The sequence below is a fragment of the Leptodactylus fuscus genome, chromosome 3 (genome assembly GCF_031893055.1).
Source record: "Leptodactylus fuscus isolate aLepFus1 chromosome 3, aLepFus1.hap2, whole genome shotgun sequence".
NCBI classification, from domain to species: Eukaryota; Metazoa; Chordata; class Amphibia; order Anura; family Leptodactylidae; genus Leptodactylus; species Leptodactylus fuscus.
In genome coordinates, this window is record NC_134267.1 from 171,352,616 (window position 1) to 171,372,544 (window position 19,929).

The window sequence follows — 19,929 nt, forward strand, 5'->3', positions numbered from 1 at the left end:
ATTTTGATCACATCATCCTTTTTATACACGTTGTCCTACTCCAAGCTGTATAGGCTTGAAAGCCAACTACCAATAATGTAAATCAGGTGATTTGCATCTCTGTAATGAGGAGGGGTGTGGTCTAATGACATCAACACCCTATATAAGGTATGCTTAATTATTAGGCAACTTCCTTTCCTTTGGCAAAATGGGTCAGAAGTAGAGATGAGCGAACACTGTTCGGATCGGCTGATCCGAACAGCACGCTCCGATAGAAATGAATGGAAGCACCTGTGACACCGGCCGGCCGCTGGCAAAGTCTGCGTGCCAGGTGCTTCCATTCATTTCTATGGGAGCGTGCTGTTCGGATCGGCTGATCAGAAGATTTTTCAGACTCTGAAAAGTAAAAAATTGTGAGATGCCTTACAGAGGGATGGAGCAGTCTTGACATTGCAAAACTTTGGAAACGCGATCACTGAACAATCAAGCGTTTCAAGGCAAATAGCCAACAGGGTCGCAAGAAGCGTGTTGATAAAAAAAAGGCACAAAACAACTGCCCATGAATTGAGGAAAATCAAGCGTGAAGCTGCCAAGATGCCATTTGCCACCAGTTTTGCCATATTTCAGAGCTGCAACGTTACTGGAGTATCAAAAAGCACAAGGTTTGCGATACTCAGGACATGGCCAAGGTAAGGAGGCTGAAAAACGACCACCTTTGAACAAGAAACATGAGATAAAATGTCAAGACTGGGCCAAGAAATATCTTAAGACTGATTTTTCTAAGGTTTTATGGACTGATGAAATGAGAGGGACTCTTGATGGGCCCGAGGATGGATCAGGAAAGGGCAGAGAGCTCCACTCCGACTCAGACGCCAGCAAGGTGGAGATGGGGTACTGGTATGGGCTGGTACCTTTTCGGGTTGAGGATGGAGTGAAGCTCAACTCCCAGACCTACTGCCAGTTTCTGGAAGACACCTTCTTCAAGCAATGGTACAGGAAGAAGTCGGTATCGTTCAAGAAAAACATAATTTTCATGCAGGACAATGCTCCATCACATGCATCCAAATACTCCACAGCATGGATGGCCAGTAAAGGTCTAAAAGAAGAAAAAATAATGACATGGCCCCCTTGTTCACCTGATCTGAACCCCATAGAGAACCTGTTGTCTCTCATAAAAAGTGAGATCTACAGGGAAGGAAAACAGTGTCTGGGAAGCTGTGGCACGTAATGGTGATCGTAAACAGATCAAGCAACTCACAGAATCTATGGATGGAAGGCTTTTGACTGTCATCATAAAGAAAGGTGGCCATATTGGCCACTGATTTTTTTTGTTTTGTTTTTGAATGTCAGAAATGTTTATTTCTAAATTTTGTGTTGTTATATTTGTTTACCTGGTGAAAATAAACAAGTGAGATGGGTATATGTTTGGTTTTTATTAAGTTGCCTAATAATTCTGCACAGTAATAGTTACCTGCACAAACAGATATCCTCCTAAGATAGCCAAATCTAAAAAAAACCCACTCCAACTTCCAAAAATATGAAGCTTTGATATTTATGAGTCTTTTGGATTGATTGAGAACATAGTTGTTTTACAATAATAAAAAGTATCCTCTCAAATACAACTTGCCTAATAATTCTGCACACAGTGTAACTGGGTCCGTGTGCTTGCCGCTAGATCGCCGCACAGAACATGCGGACAAAAAAGTAGTTCACGATCTACTTTCCTGTCCGTACTGTCATGCGATGAGTGTGTGGAAAGCACACAGACCCCATTATAGTCTATGGGGTCTGTGTGCTTTCACTGCTCACCGCTTGCCAATGCGTTCAGTAGTCCGTTCGGTGGGGGACCCCATGCGGACACCCCCAAACGGATTACCAACGCAGATGTGAACGAGGCCTTAGGTGGAAATGCAACTTATTTAGGTGTAGATTTTGCTGTGGTTTTTGAGACAAAGCCAAGAATGATTCGAAAAAGGAATGGGAAAAATCTAGGAAGCTCCTATACTTCTCCCTGCTGATCAATCCACTCCGGGCTTTGGCTTGAATTAGTGGAATCATTTCATCCCATATTACTCATAGTAATAACTACATCTGTACAATACAAATGGTTCACAGTATTAATATGTGTATACTGTACCATAATCTCCATGGCACTCCAGCGTGACGTTCCCCAGTACATGGCCATCCCTTGGTTAATTACATAGGACATTGCTCTGACAATTTCTAGATAAAGAAAAGGCAAAACTGTTAAATTTACAGTAATAAACATGTAATATTTAATTTTTGATTATAATATATATTATACATGAGAGATTATTATGAGAAGAGAACATTAAGAATCAGCATACTGTGGTCCCTTTCATCAGACTGACGGAGATACTCTGCTTATTCTTGACAGTCCCATAGAGGTGAAGTGAGTGGCAGCAAGCCTGTACAACCATCACTACATTTAAAATGGGTACATGGTACCTCCATTATCATGATTGATAGGGGTCTCAAAAAGAACCTTATTTCCAAAAACAGTGCCACTTTCTGCTCACAGGCTGTGAGTGGTATTGCAGCTATGCTCTATTTGCTTGATTATTTTTTGATAATTGTGGTCATTTAAACATAATAGTAATAATTCACATGTGTCATAAAAAGCACAGATATTTTTTTTTATTCTTCACAGCTTTTATATACCAGTGGATGGCCTAAAAAGAGCTAGCAGTAGTGTGTAAAATATTTACGCCAGGAGATCTGCAATGCAACATATTGGCTTCTGCAACCAGACTGCATTTATTTATTTCTATAGAAGAAAATCAATTGTTTTCCTGACCCTGCAGCTGCTGCCTTGGACCCAAAGAATGAGCAATTACAGTAATTCCAAATTACAAAGGAAGCATTAATTGTTATTCATGTGAACACCAGAGGGCAGTGTTGTTACAGAGAGCCCTGCACTTTGCCACTGAGCTAATCATGACAATTATATTATTTCTTCACTTGAATATTTTAACATGGTGTTATTAAAATAGGAATTACACAAAAATCAGGTCAGTTCTCATTAATGGTGAAAATATTCTGCATTTATGAGGCAGAGGTATGTTCACTTAAGTTACAGTTGTGGCCAAATGTAGTGCTAAAAAGTCCGTATTCACAATCATTCAGATATTTATTTGCCATCTCTTAAAGAACTTCTTCAATTAGTTCATTTGCTTCAACGTTATCTTTTTTAATTGAATAAAAATCAGATTAAAGGGTTTTCTGACTTCCCAAAATTGCATCATACTTATTTTTAAGTCACTGAGATTCTGTTAATAATGATAATAAATTTTATTTATATAGCGCCAACATATTCCGCAGCGCTGTATTCTGTTGCTGTCGCATAATATTGATATGTCATCTGAGGCCACATAACGCAGTGACGTATTGTCCAGCTTTTTATAAGTAGCTCTGTCTATATCAACCAGATTGGCACTCACAAAAGAACATACAAGGGTCAAGGCAGTTTTCTAGCAATCAAATCACACTTTTCTCTTATGTCTTACTGTGAAATTGGTCAATTTGAAAAATGAAGTGAAGAAGTCTTTATAGTGTACCTATAAACTTCATAACGAAATAGCGCAGACATAGTAAACCTGTCATATTTTACTGAAAAAGCCTCTTTCCTTTGTTTTTCCCCTCCACAATGCCCCTGCACAGATCACTGTTTCTGAATACCCTGTGCAACTCTGGAGTCCATAAACAGTTTGCAACTCAGTCCACTGAAATCTATGAACAGGAGAGGAGGAGGACAAACAGACAGAGGGCAGAGAGACAAGGAGACATGGCTGTAGCTTCTAGTGAGGTTCTTATGTTCTCACAGAGCTGGAATATCAAGTGAAATTTTTCCAGCTTTGTACGAAGATAAGACCCTTATGAGCTGAAGCCAATTCTTATTATATCTCTGCTCTCTACTCAATTTCCTCCTCCCTCTTCCCCTTGCTATAGACTTGAATAAGCTGCATCTGTAGCTGTGTACAGACCACTGATCATGGATTTGTACCGTGTATTCAGATACAGTGATCAGTGCAGAGGATGAGAGGAGGGAAATAACAGGAGAAAAAAAAATAAACATTTAAACATTTTTTTTTTACAATATTTACTCTTTTCACCTGGACAATTATCAGATTTATCATACAAGTTTAGGTACGCTTTATAAAGGCATTCCTATCTTTTCAAGTGAAAGCATATTACTTGGCCATGGCATTCTGCGGCTGCATCCGCTTCTAAGTTTTCTTTACACACCAGTTCTCTCGACTACCTGGCTGTGCACAGAACTGTAACCAACCCCATTCCCTCGAATAGGTCAGTGGTTGAAGAGGTTAAAACACTTTGCTCCTTCATTCTCAGGATCAGAAGAGATCCCAGAGGTCAGACACTCCCACTCCTGCTAAAGTGATGGCATAACCCATGAGTTTATAAAATGGAGGATTATGTAGATAATCTGTTTTCCCATAGTCCAAACAGCAGCACAACAGATGGGGTATTCCTGCCCCTGCGTGCAATCAGGACAGGTGGAACTTTTACTCAATCAAAGAACCTCCCCTATAAGAGGTCACCAGACCTCCCCCTCCTCGTGTTAGTTCTAAAGTAGAGATTTCCAAACCCTTCAGAAAAATAACAAGCCAAACATACAGGGAGGGAGCTTTGTGCTGCTGTTTGGACTATGGGAAAACAGATTATCTACATAATCCTCCATTCCCCATACGTCCAACACAGCAGCACAACAGATGGGGAGGTAGCAAGAAACCCCCCCCTAGGGTGGGACTTCCTGACAAACTGATGTCAATACCGAGCGACCGAAGGCAGCCGCCTCCGCGCTAAAATCGTCCAACCTATCATGTCTCACAAAAGTTAAGTGAGAACTCCAGGTCGCTGCCGCACAAATCTGGTCCAGGGAGATGGAATATCTCTCCCCACATGTCGTGGCAACTGCACAACTAGAATGTGCCCTTAAAACTCAGGCGGAAGTAGGCCCTGAGTACTGAATGCTTGAGAGATGGCCTCCTTGATCCATCTCGCCAATGTTGCCTTCAAGGCTCTACACCCCTTGTATTTTCTGAAAAGACTTACCAGAAAGGTTTTCTGGGTCGACGGGACTTTTTGGAATAAATCCCGGGAGATATCTTAATTGTACCCTGTCTGGAAGAATAGTAAATACGGCTCAGAGGCTGCTAAAGCCTGCAGTTCTCCAGTACGCTTAGCTGCTGTGACGGCTAAGAGGAATTCCACTTTGCAGAAGAGGAACTTTAGTCCTATGTCTTGTAGTGGTTCAAAGGGGGGCCCACAGAGCCCCTGCAGTACCATAGCTAAATCCCATTGGGGGATTAGGACTTGGATTGCGGGTTGGAGCCACCGGCCCCTCTTAAGGATTAACTTACCAACGAATCTTGAGACAATCTTATCCCTAATACGGCTGAAAGGGCAGCTACATGCACTTTTAATGTCACCGGGGTGAGGGCTTTCTCCAGCCCGCTTTACCAAAACTCCAATACCGTCTCCATAACTGGTATTGCACGTTGATTCTCTGTGCACCATTGCTGGTAAATTCTGCCAATCCTCATGTAGCTTCTATTCATAGAATCTGCCCTTGAGCAGGCCAGTGTTGTCCGCATGGCCTGTGACAATCCCCCATGTCCGTATAGGGTGCGGTCAACCTCCAGGCTGTCAGGTTGAACCTCTTCAGGTCCTGGCATAGCCACTTGTTTCGGGTTACCAGGTTGTGAAGAAGTGGAAGCCTCCAGTAATTCCCTCGACTCATCTGTATGAGGTGGGTAAATCATGCCCTTTTTGGCCAGAACGGTATGATGGCAATCACCCATACCTGGTCTTGACTGATCTTGGCCAATACCTTCGAAACCATGGGAAGTGGAGGGAAGATGTATGCCAGCCTGAACCTCCAAGGTATTGATAGGGCATCTACTGCCAAGGGGTTGTCCTCCTGGTAGAGGGAACAGACCCTCTCCACCTTGGCATTGTACTGGGTGGCCATCAGATCCACCTCGGGGAGACCCCTCATCCGAGTCAACTGACGAAAGACCTCCTGGTTGAGGGACCACTCGCCCGACACTGCTTCTCCCCTGCTGAGCTGGTCTGCCAGCACATTCAGATGTCCCCTTATGTGCACCGCACTGAGGTGGCTTAGATTTTCCTCAGCCCAGGAAAAAAAAATCTGATCTGTTAGCTTGAAGAGGGAGGGGACCTCATCCCTCCCTGCTTGTTCAGGTAGAGGACCACCGTGACGTTGTCCGTCCTGACTGACCGCCTTGCCGCGTAGATCCTGGGTGAAGTATAGCAGGGTTCAATACACTGCGCAGACTCGCGCCAATTCGATGACTGAGCAGTCTCCAGTCGGCTCCATGTCCCTTGTGCCAGGGTCTCCCCCCGATGCGCTCCCCAGCCATGGAAGGAGGCATCCGTTGTCAACAGGGTCCAGTCGGGCTGGACCGTGGACATCCCGTCCTTCAATAGGGACCACCATTGCAGTGATCGACGGGTACTGATGGACAACTGGATAGGCTTCTTCAGCCCTGAGGGGCTGCGGCTCCAAACCTTGAGGATCTCGCTCTGTAGTGGACGCATATGCTCTAGTGCCCATGGAACTGCATCTGCAGCTGCTGACATTAAACCTAGGACCTTCATTGAGGTTCTTACCCGAACCTCCCGCGTATCCGCCAGATGTTGCAACGCCCGACAAATCTACTCCTTCTGACTGTGAGGGAGAGATATCTCCATCCTCTGAGAGTCCACAATGAACCCAAGAACTGGATTCTGGTGGTGGGGACGACTGCCGAGTTTTGACCATTGATCAGCCCGCCTAACTCTTCTAGGAAGGCGATCGTGATCCTTAGGTGGGCCGCGAGAACCTCTGTTGAGTGGGCCTTTAACAGCCAATCGTCTAGGTACGGTATGATGAATATACCTTGGAGCCGAAGAGCTGCAACGACCGGGGCCACGACCTTTGTAAAGGTGTGGGGGGGGGCGAGGATATTCCGAACGGAAGAGCTGTGAACTGCAGATGACACAGAGTACCGTTCAGCACAACCCCGATCCTCAAGAACCTTCTGTGTGGCGGAAATATCGGGACGTGTAAATATGCGTCCCTTAAATCTAGGGTGACAAACCTGTCTCCTCGGTGCAGAAAAGGTGTCACTGACCTGATAGTTCCCTTCCGGAAACGGGTCTTGAGGACGTATTGGTTGAGAAATCTTAAATCGACCACCATTCTCTGACTCCCGATGTTTTGGGTCCCAAAAACACTGGAGAGTAAAATCCGGTCGATTGCTCTGCCAGGCACTGGCTCTAGAGCGCCTTTGTCCAGGTATCCCTGAACAGTGTTCTCCAGAAGGATCTGCTTTTGAACACAAAACGCGGGTTTACACAAATTTGTCGGGTGGGTGAGATGTGAACTTTATTTTGTAGCTCGAATACACGAGCTGGAGGCCCCATGGGTCCTGAATGTGACGGCTCCATGCCACCGAGAAGTGGGAAAGTCGACCTTCCACTGGCAAAGCGGATACAAGGGGAGGGGGGAGTAGACGTCAGAAGGTAGTTTTCTCCTTCTCAGGCTCTCGGATGGTGTGTCAATTTATACCTCCATAATGGTATCCAGCTCTTTCCAAAAGAGCCTGCCCGGCTCAAACGGAAGTGCGCACAAGTTGTATTTGGAAGTACTATCTGCCCTCCAGGGCTTCATCCACAGGGGGCGTTTTGCGGCCGTGGCTAATGAGATAGCCTTCGCCGCAATCTTCACTTGATACAAACCTGCTTCTGCCAAATAATCCACTGCTACGGAGGTGGAGGATAGGAACGCCAGAAGATCATCACAGGGAACACCTGTATAGATATCTCTACACAGAGTAGATCTATTACCTCGCAGGAACTGAACGACTTCTCCTGTTGAACTCCCACGGAGGCCTGCGCAGATGCTGCAGTATAAATTCGGTGCAGGGAACCCTCTGCATGCCTGTATATCGCCTCCTGGAGATTTGAGCCATCTTCTGATGGCACTAACGTGCGCCTCGATAATTTAGAGACAGCCATATCGACTCTTGGGGGACGACCCCAATGATCAAATTTGTAGTGACGCCGACACAGTAGGCGTTAGTCAGGCAGCCCACAGGCAGATGGCACAGATGGAGAAGGCAGATCTAGCCTTCGGGTAGAGTACGAACAGTATAGAACTCTAGACCCGGTGCACTTAACATAAAAGTCTGTTTCCTTACAGACAGCAACCCGAAAAAAACTCCCCCTTTTTTTTTTTTTTTTTTTTTTTTTTTAAAGGGACTTGTTCACTCACAAAAGTAGTCTTGGTGTACCTTAGCTTACCTCACCAGAGCTGTGGGAGTTGCTGGATAACTCACTGCCATCTCATAGGCTGCAGTTCCCATTAGCTGCGCTTTAGGGCAGCGGGAAGACCCGGCCAGATAGGTGCGGTAAAGCCATAACAATCGCACAGGGCATCGCAATAGACATGCACAACTATGCACTAAGCATAAAGGGAGCAGAAGCTGACACACAAATTCCATGCCTGTGAACTGTAACACAGCCAGGCACCTACAGGCCACAGTAATAGACATAAGTGCTCACACTATGCACTAAGCATGAAGGGAGCAAAGGCTCCACACAAATTCCATGCCTGACTGTAACACAGACAGGTACATACACACCACTGCAACAGACATAAGTGCTACACTATGCACTATGCATGAATGGAGCAAAGGCTCCACCCAAATTCCATGCCTGACTGTAACACAGACAGGCCATTGCAATAGAAATGAGTGCTCACACTATGCACTAAGCATGAAGGGAAGCAAGGCTCCCACACAAATTCCATGCCAGACTGTAACACAGACAGGTACATACAGGCTACTGCAATAGACATAAGTGCTACACTATGCACTAAGCATGAAGGGAAGCAAGGCTCCACACAAATTCCATGCCAGACTGTAACACAGACAGGCCATTGCAATAGAAATGAGTGCTCACACTATGCACTAAGCATGAAGGGAAGCAAGGCTCCCACAAAAATTCCATGCCTGACTGTAACACAGACAGGTACATACAGGCCATTGCAATAGACATACAATCGACATAATAGAGTGCCCATAGCAAAAAGTATCAGTGCTTTTAGTTTTCAGAAAACACAGAGGAAAGCTAGGACTCAGCTTACCTTATTGGGCAGTGAATGAGCTGTGCACAGCTGAACCATCAGACATCCTGCAAAGCAGGTAAGACAAAACCTAAATCTTTCTCTCAGAAGGAAAGAAAGAGAAGGAAAGAAAGGGAAAGAAGAAGGCGCTAACAGCCACCTTCTTCCGATCCCAGAGGAGGCCACAGGCCTCCTCACCACCTGTCCCTGTCCGCAGGACAGAAAAAAACACGAGGAGGGGGAGGTCTGGTGACCTCTTATAGGGGAGGTTCTTTGATTGAGTAAAAGTTCCACCTGTCCTGATTGCACGCAGGGGCAGGAATACCCCATCTGTTGTGCTGCTGTGTTGGACGTATGGGGAATGGAAATTCCCCTATAAGGATTGTTAATTTACACCTTTTGTATAGACTTCAATACCTCCGTATGACATTGGAGACTTGCAGATAGTATAGTACAGGCCTCTTGTAACTCTTATCCTGCCCCTAATTGCAGACAAAATGTGATGAAGTGGAAGACATGGCTCAAGCAATGGGGTGTGCAGAACTGGGCAGCAGTTAGGGCAATTATGTAGAGTAGAGAGTGAAGCCCTAGCAGGAGAAGAAACTCCTCTAAACCCCTAATTTACATGAAGATAAAACGCAGATTTTCTTGGAAATGAATCTGCAATGCAGAATAAGAAAGGCATCGTTGAAAAGTGTAATAGTCACTCTACAAGGTACTGTCATTGGACTGATACTGATTTTCCTGCTGGCAGACTCCCTTTAAAGGGATTCTATCATTAAAACGCTATTTTTTGTGACTAACATGTAGGAATAACCTTACGAAAGGCTGTTCTTCTCCTACCTTTAGATGTATTCTCCGGGCCGCTGTTTGGTATAAATCGTTTTTTGTCGGTATGCAAATGAGTTCTCTCACAGCACTGGGGGCGTCCCCAATGCTGCGAGAGAACTCTCCAGTGACGCCTCTATCTTCTTCAGGAACGGCCTCTGCACGCGTCTTCTTCCGGTGCTGGAGTGAAACTACTATGCATGCGCAAGTAGTCGGCTCTGCCCGAGGCCCGACAGCAGAGCCGACTTGCACATGCCCGCCTAATGTAAGAGGCCATCTTCTTAAGGCCGCTTACTGTGCAAGCGGCCACAAGAAAATGGCTGCTTCCGGAAGAAGACACGTGAAGAGGCCTTTCCTGAAGAAGATAAAGGTGTCGCTGGAGAGTTCTCTCGTAGCATTGGGGATGCGAGATGCAAATTCTTCAGGCTGTTTCACCTTGCGATTCCACCTGAATATACATATCTGCATATACATGATAGCTGTAGCCATCAGTGTGCTGATAAGTGAGGTAGTTACTGTAAAGAAATCTCAGACAAAACAGATGTGTCAGCATATTATTCGGCTTAGTGGCCAGTGTCAGAACTGCAAAGTTTTTTTTTTAACAAATAGATAAAAACGTGGATTAAAAAAAAAAAAAAAAAAAACTCATTAGAACTGATTTAAAAATTTGTTTAACTTAAACCTTAAATTGATTATCTTCTGGTGAGATATTCCCTTTTGGAATGTATTCAAACCACAAAGATTCACAGTTTTGTTTTGCGTTCTGTTCATTTTCTTAATGGACAGCACGTGGCTCTATTGAAGTCAATTGATTAGCTCACATTGACATTTTTATTGTCCCACGTGTTTAATTTGAGAAAAATTACAGCATTCATGTTGCATGGTCAATATTCGCCCATGGTTGTGTGAACTTACCCCTATAGGTCCTATTCTTTTTTTTATCTACTTTGGTCCTTTTTAGAGATGAGCGAACAGTGTTCTATCGAACTCATGTTCGATCGGATATTAGGCTGTTCGGCATGTTCGAATCGAATCGAACACCGCGTGGTAAAGTGCGCCATTACTCGATTCCCCTCCCACCTTCCCTGGCGCCTTTTTTGCTCCAATAACAGCGCAGGGTAGGTGGGACAGGAACTACGACACCGGTGACGTTGAAAAAAGTAGGCAAAACCCATTGGCTGCCGAAAACATGTGACCTCTAATTTAAAAGAACAGCGCCGCCCAGCTTCGCGTCATTCTGAGCTTGCAATTCACCGAGGACGGAGGTTTCCGTCCAGTTAGCTAGGGGTTAGATTCTGGGTAGGCAGGGACAGGCTAGGATAGGAAGGAGAAGACAACCAACAGCTCTTATAAGAGCTAAATTCCAGGGAGAAGCTTGTCAGTGTAACGTGGCACTGACGGGCTCAATCGCCGCAACCCAGCTTTCCCAGGATCCTGAATGGAATACACTGTCAGTGTATTCCCGTATACCCGATATATACCCCCGATACCCGTTCCAACGGTGTGCCCCCCCACCTTCACCCCAGAAATACCCTGCAAGTCCCCTAGCAATAGGATTGGGGCTATATACACCCACTATTTTTGCTACTGCCATATAGTGCCATTGTCTCACTGGGAATTCAAAGAATATATTGGGCTTACATATAACTTCAATTCCAGGGAGAAGCTTGTCAGTGTAACGTGGCACTGACGGGCTCAATCGCCGCAACCCAGCTTTCCCAGGATCCTGAATGGAACACACTGACAGTGTATTCCCGTATACCCCATATATACACCCCAAATCCCCGTTCCAACGGTGTGCCCCCCCACCTTCACCTCAGAAATACCCTGCAAGTCCCCTAGCAATAGAATTGGGGCTATATACACCCACAATTTTTGCTACTGGTATATAGTGCCATTGTCTGACTGGGAATTCAAAGAATATATTGGGGTGACGTGCACCCACAATTTTTGCTACTGCTATACAGTGCCATTGTCTCACTGGGAATTCAAAGAATATATGGGGGTTATGTGCACCCACAATTTTTAATACTGGTATACAGTGCCATTGTCTGACTGGGAATTCAAAGAATATATGGGGGTTACGTGCACCCACAATTTTTAATACTGCTATACAGTGCCATTGTCTGACTGGGAATTCAAAGAATATATGGGGGTTACGTGCACCCACAATTTTTAATACTGCTATACAGTTCCTTTGTCTCACTGGGAATTCAAAGAATATATGGGGGTTATGTGCACCCACAATTTTTAATACTGGTATACAGTGCCATTGTCTGACTGGGAATTCAAAGAATATATGGGGGTTATGTGCACCCACAATTTTTACTACTGGTATACAGTGCCATTGTCTGACTGGGAATTCAAAGAATATATGGGGGTTATGTGCACCCACAATTTTTAATACTGGTATATAGTGCCATTGTCTGACTGGGAATTCAAAGAATATATGGGGGTTACGTGCACCCACAATTTTTACTACTGTTATACAGTGCCATTGTCTCACTGGGAATTCAAAGAATATATGGGGGTTATGTGCACCCACAATTTTTAATACTGGTATATAGTGCCATTGTCTGACTGGGAATTCAAAGAATATATGGGGGTTACGTGCACCCACAATTTTTACTACTGGTATACAGTGCCATTGTCTGACTGGGAATTCAAAGAATATATGGGGGTTACGTGCACCCACAATTTTTAATACTGCTATACAGTTCCATTGTCTCACTGGGAATTCAAAGAATATATGGGGGTTATGTGCACCCACAATTTTTAATACTGGTATACAGTGCCATTGTCTGACTGGGAATTCAAAGAATATATGGGGGTTACGTGCACCCACAATTTTTAATACTGCTATACAGTTCCTTTGTCTCACTGGGAATTCAAAGAATATATGGGGGTTATGTGCACCCACAATTTTTAATACTGGTATACAGTGCCATTGTCTGACTGGGAATTCAAAGAATATATGGGGGTTACGTGCACCCACAATTTTTAATACTGCTATACAGTTCCTTTGTCTCACTGGGAATTCAAAGAATATATGGGGGTTATGTGCACCCACAATTTTTACTACTGGTATACAGTGCCATTGTCTGACTGGGAATTCAAAGAATATATGGGGGTTATGTGCACCCACAATTTTTAATACTGGTATACAGTGCCATTGTCTGACTGGGAATTCAAAGAATATATGGGGGTTATGTGCACCCACAATTTTTACTACTGGTATACAGTGCCATTGTCTGACTGGGAATTCAAAGAATATATTGGGGTGACGTGCACCCACAATTTTTAATACTGGTATACAGTGCCATTGTCTGACTGGGAATTCAAAGAATATATTGGGGTTATGTGCACCCACAATTTTTACTACTGTTATATAGTGCCATTGTCTGACTGGGAATTCAAAGAATATATGGGGGTTATGTGCACCCACAATTTTTAATACTGGTATACAGTGCCATTGTCTGACTGGGAATTCAAAGAATATATTGGGGTTATGTGCACCCACAATTTTTACTACTGGTATATAGTGCCATTGTCTGACTGGGAATTCAAAGAATATATGGGGGTTATGTGCACCCACAATTTTTAATACTGGTATACAGTGCCATTGTCTGACTGGGAATTCAAAGAATATATGGGGGTTACGTGCACCCACAATTTTTAATACTGCTATACAGTTCCTTTGTCTCACTGGGAATTCAAAGAATATATGGGGGTTATGTGCACCCACAATTTTTACTACTGGTATACAGTGCCATTGTCTGACTGGGAATTCAAAGAATATATTGGGGTTATGTGCACCCACAATTTTTACTACTGGTATATAGTGCCATTGTCTGACTGGGAATTCAAAGAATATATGGGGGTTATGTGCACCCACAATTTTTACTACTGGTATACAGTGCCATTGTCTGACTGGGAATTCAAAGAATATATGGGGGTTACGTGCACCCACAATTTTTAATACTGCTATACAGTTCCTTTGTCTCACTGGGAATTCAAAGAATATATGGGGGTTATGTGCACCCACAATTTTTAATACTGGTATACAGTGCCATTGTCTGACTGGGAATTCAAAGAATATATGGGGGTTATGTGCACCCACAATTTTTAATACTGGTATACAGTGCCATTGTCTGACTGGGAATTCAAAGAATATATGGGGGTTACGTGCACCCACAATTTTTAATACTGCTATACAGTTCCATTGTCTCACTGGGAATTCAAAGAATATATGGGGGTTATGTGCACCCACAATTTTTAATACTGGTATATAGTGCCATTGTCTGACTGGGAATTCAAAGAATATATGGGGGTTACGTGCACCCACAATTTTTGCTACTGCTATACAGTTCCATTGTCTCACTGGGAATTCAAAGAATATATGGGGGTTATGTGCACCCACAATTTTTAATACTGGTATACAGTGCCATTGTCTGACTGGGAATTCAAAGAATATATGGGGGTTATGTGCACCCACAATTTTTAATACTGCTATACAGTTCCTTTGTCTCACTGGGAATTCAAAGAATATATGGGGGTTATGTGCACCCACAATTTTTAATACTGGTATACAGTGCCATTGTCTGACTGGGAATTCAAAGAATATATGGGGGTTACGTGCACCCACAATTTTTAATACTGCTATACAGTTCCTTTGTCTCACTGGGAATTCAAAGAATATATGGGGGTTATGTGCACCCACAATTTTTAATACTGGTATACAGTGCCATTGTCTGACTGGGAATTCAAAGAATATATGGGGGTTATGTGCACCCACAATTTTTAATACTGGTATACAGTGCCATTGTCTGACTGGGAATTCAAAGAATATATGGGGGTTATGTGCACCCACAATTTTTACTACTGGTATACAGTGCCATTGTCTGACTGGGAATTCAAAGAATATATTGGGGTGACGTGCACCCACAATTTTTAATACTGGTATACAGTGCCATTGTCTGACTGGGAATTCAAAGAATATATTGGGGTTATGTGCACCCACAATTTTTACTACTGGTATATAGTGCCATTGTCTGACTGGGAATTCAAAGAATATATGGGGGTTATGTGCACCCACAATTTTTAATACTGGTATACAGTGCCATTGTCTGACTGGGAATTCAAAGAATATATTGGGGTTATGTGCACCCACAATTTTTACTACTGGTATATAGTGCCATTGTCTGACTGGGAATTCAAAGAATATATGGGGGTTATGTGCACCCACAATTTTTAATACTGGTATACAGTGCCATTGTCTGACTGGGAATTCAAAGAATATATGGGGGTTACGTGCACCCACAATTTTTAATACTGCTATACAGTTCCTTTGTCTCACTGGGAATTCAAAGAATATATGGGGGTTATGTGCACCCACAATTTTTACTACTGGTATACAGTGCCATTGTCTGACTGGGAATTCAAAGAATATATTGGGGTTATGTGCACCCACAATTTTTACTACTGGTATATAGTGCCATTGTCTGACTGGGAATTCAAAGAATATATGGGGGTTATGTGCACCCACAATTTTTACTACTGGTATACAGTGCCATTGTCTGACTGGGAATTCAAAGAATATATGGGGGTTACGTGCACCCACAATTTTTAATACTGCTATACAGTTCCTTTGTCTCACTGGGAATTCAAAGAATATATGGGGGTTATGTGCACCCACAATTTTTAATACTGGTATACAGTGCCATTGTCTGACTGGGAATTCAAAGAATATATGGGGGTTATGTGCACCCACAATTTTTAATACTGGTATACAGTGCCATTGTCTGACTGGGAATTCAAAGAATATATGGGGGTTATGTGCACCCACAATTTTTAATACTGGTATACAGTGCCATTGTCTGACTGGGAATTCAAAGAATATATTGGGGTTATGTGCACCCACAATTTTTACTACTGGTATATAGTGCCATTGTCTGACTGGGAATTCAAAGAATATATGGGGGTTATGTGCACCCACAATTTTTACTACTGGTATACAGTGCCATTGTCTGACTGGGAATTCAAAGAATATATTGGGGTTATGTGCACCCACAATTTTTACTACTGGTATATAGTGCCATTGTCTGACTGGGAATTCAAAGAATATATGGGGGTTATGTGCACCCACAATTTTTAATACTGGTATACAGTGCCATTGTCTGACTGGGAATTCAAAGAATATATTGGGGTTATGTGCACCCACAATTTTTACTACTGGTATACAGTTCCTTTGTCTCACTGGGAATTCAAAGAATATATGGGGGTTATGTGCACCCACAATTTTTACTACTGGTATACAGTGCCATTGTCTGACTGGGAATTCAAAGAATATATTGGGGTTATGTGCACCCACAATTTTTACTACTGGTATATAGTGCCATTGTCTGACTGGGAATTCAAAGAATATATGGGGGTTATGTGCACCCACAATTTTTACTACTGGTATACAGTGCCATTGTCTGACTGGGAATTCAAAGAATATATGGGGGTTACGTGCACCCACAATTTTTAATACTGCTATACAGTTCCTTTGTCTCACTGGGAATTCAAAGAATATATGGGGGTTATGTGCACCCACAATTTTTAATACTGGTATACAGTGCCATTGTCTGACTGGGAATTCAAAGAATATATGGGGGTTATGTGCACCCACAATTTTTAATACTGGTATACAGTGCCATTGTCTGACTGGGAATTCAAAGAATATATGGGGGTTATGTGCACCCACAATTTTTAATACTGGTATACAGTGCCATTGTCTGACTGGGAATTCAAAGAATATATTGGGGTTATGTGCACCCACAATTTTTACTACTGGTATATAGTGCCATTGTCTGACTGGGAATTCAAAGAATATATGGGGGTTATGTGCACCCACAATTTTTACTACTGGTATACAGTGCCATTGTCTGACTGGGAATTCAAAGAATATATTGGGGTTATGTGCACCCACAATTTTTACTACTGGTATATAGTGCCATTGTCTGACTGGGAATTCAAAGAATATATGGGGGTTATGTGCACCCACAATTTTTAATACTGGTATACAGTGCCATTGTCTGACTGGGAATTCAAAGAATATATTGGGGTTATGTGCACCCACAATTTTTACTACTGGTATATAGTGCCATTGTCTGACTGGGAATTCAAAGAATATATGGGGGTTATGTGCACCCACAATTTTTAATACTGGTATACAGTGCCATTGTCTGACTGGGAATTCAAAGAATATATTGGGGTTATGTGCACCCACAATTTTTACTACTGGTATATAGTGCCATTGTCTGACTGGGAATTCAAAGAATATATGGGGGTTATGTGCACCCACAATTTTTAATACTGGTATACAGTGCCATTGTCTGACTGGGAATTCAAAGAATATATGGGGGTTACGTGCACCCACAATTTTTAATACTGCTATACAGTTCCTTTGTCTCACTGGGAATTCAAAGAATATATGGGGGTTATGTGCACCCACAATTTTTACTACTGGTATACAGTGCCATTGTCTGACTGGGAATTCAAAGAATATATGGGGGTTATGTGCACCCACAATTTTTAATACTGGTATACAGTGCCATTGTCTCACTGGGAATTCCACAAATAATTTGGGGATTCATTCACCCTACATCTCAGGCTCTTGCCATATTCACCCAGGTTGTCAGTGCTGCACCAGCTCGTTCCCAGACAGCTCGGCCTGAAAAACACGTTACCTATATAGAGGATTTGGACAATGAAGACAACATGTTCTAAATCTAATGTCTGCACCTTCTCCAGAATTAAAATAAAGGCAGCGTTTAACTTTCAAATAGCACTGCACAAAGGAAGAGCTTATCAGCTTGTCTCATGACATGCTACTGAAAAGTTTCATTTGTGTATCTTAATGTAAATATAGTTGTATAAGCTTTTTGGGTTTTAGGCACTGCCAAGTTATTTATTACCACCCGCTCCCTTATAATGATGATGACGCCAAAGTCACTGTGGGTGTTCAGAGCTCACAGCTTTGGGTGACATTTGTCTTGCTCTCTGTCGGTACCAGCTGTCTTTTTGGATACCGTAAAGTTATGTTGACTTTATTAACAGCTATAGAAGCTTTAGCCAGGTTGTGACGGTGTGTAACCCTAACAACACTAAGTGGGATACACATTAATAGTCAGTCTATGTACGCTAAACGTATCACTGAAGTAATTTTTTTTCCCTCTCCCCTAATATAAGAAAGGAACAGACATTAGACCTAGACCGGGGTTCGAGGCTTGAAAAAATCCAGTATTATTTGTTCTTCATGATGTGAAATATGTGTTGAAAAGCAACCCAAGATGAAGTCAGCCATGTGTGCCAGTGTGTTACTTGGCATGCCTTTGCTGGCCCCAACTGTAAGGGTCACTCTCCATTTCCTCCATTTTCCACTCCCCTTCACACCATTTGTGGTGAAGCAATGGGATGCACTGAAGTGCACCCTCTAGCCTCGTGTGGGATAGGGACATCAGATGCCACTCCAACCCCCTTGTCTTCCTCCGCCAGCCAACGGTGCGAAGATGAGAGGAGTGTGCTCTGAATGTTTTCTGCCTAGCAGAGGCTAGTTCTCACTTACGAAAATGGCCCCACTTTGACCTGTATATCAGGCACAATGGTGTAGGTTTCAAAGAAACATGGCACCAACAAGTTGGAAAACGTGGGCCATGCGTGGACCGTGTTTGAGTCTGGCAAGCTCCAGATCTGCTACCAGGTTCCAGCCATTATCACAGGCGCAAAAATGCCAGGCCCCAGGTGTAGCAGGGAAAAAAAAATGCCATCTCAGCCAGGATGGCATCCCTGACCTCGGAGGCACTGTGCTGTCTGTCCCCCAAGCTGATCAGTTTCAGCACGGCCTACTGACATCTCCCCATGCCAGTGTTACAGTGTTTTCCGCTAGTAGCTGGGGTGGAGGTTGCAGCTTCGTAGGGTTTCAGTCTACTCCTGCCATGAATTTTGGCCTGGGAGAGGAGATAGGCCACCCCAGTTTGCACCCGGGGAACAGACTCCACCACATTCACCCTGCCTGTCATTAAAGATAAGCACTGCAGCATCCCTGACCACAGGCGCTTGTCCATGTGTCGGTGGTCAAGTGGACCTTGCAGCAAAGCGCAGAGCTCTGGGCCCGACTGATGTTATGGGACACATGCAGGCGCAAGGCAGAGACAGCACACCAAGAGAAGTAGTAACGGCTAGGCCCAGCATAGGGAGGTGCCCCAGCTGCCATCTGCTGACGGAAGGCCTGGGTCTCCAGAAGCATAAACAAACACCAACATCTCCAGGGCCAGCAGTTTATCGATGAGGCTGTTACAGGCTTGGGCATGGGGGTGGGTTGTATTGTACTTCTGCCTGCAATGAAAAGCTTGGGAAATGTGGAGTGGCTGGGAAGAGGCGCATGATGGTGCAGGCCAAAAGGGCGCATGAGGGTGAACTCCCCAATGTGTCAGAGATAGGTGTGTAGGTGTCCTTGCATCATATACTTGCACCATATTTGGCTTTGGAAGTTAATTTTGTGCCAAAAAGTGGTTAAGACAGCGATCCCTCAGCTACTCCCGTTACACTGTCTATTGAAGTTACCATCTGTGGAAGTGGACCACCATTTCTAAGATCCCAAAGGAAGCAGGCAAGAGATGTGCAGTTCAGAAAAAAAGATGAGAAAATAAGTTTAGGCTGTAGAGCACAGAGGGATCGGAGAGGACAGAGCTGGTGTCGGCCAGGTATTCCCACAACATGCGCCTATACTTGTCCCTCCTGGTGACACTAGGCCCCTGAGTGGCAGTAATTTGTCCAGGGGGGCCATTAACGTGTTCCAGACCTAGGAATAAGTCTTCCAACAGGGTAGAGTTTTGCATGCCTTTGCTTCTACCCACTGTTTTTGCTGCTTAGCTTCCCTCCACATCTACTCTGCTTTCACCCCTAAA

At 43.7% G+C, this 19,929-nt stretch overlaps 1 protein-coding gene and 1 long non-coding RNA gene across 4 annotated transcripts in view; one reads left to right on the plus strand and one right to left on the minus strand.

Moving 5' to 3' along the window:
* Positions 1-19,929, plus strand: part of LOC142197996 (uncharacterized) — a 215,827-nt gene that overhangs the window by 159,980 nt on the left and 35,918 nt on the right. The window lies entirely within an intron of this gene.
* KCNAB1 (potassium voltage-gated channel subfamily A regulatory beta subunit 1) overlaps positions 1-19,929 on the minus strand; it is a 266,191-nt gene that overhangs the window by 10,853 nt on the left and 235,409 nt on the right. For all 3 annotated transcript variants that reach the window (XM_075268759.1, XM_075268760.1, XM_075268761.1), the window contains exon 9: positions 2,117-2,202. In XM_075268759.1, the coding sequence (XP_075124860.1) occupies positions 2,117-2,202 (86 nt within the window). The remainder of the gene's footprint in view (positions 1-2,116; positions 2,203-19,929) is intronic.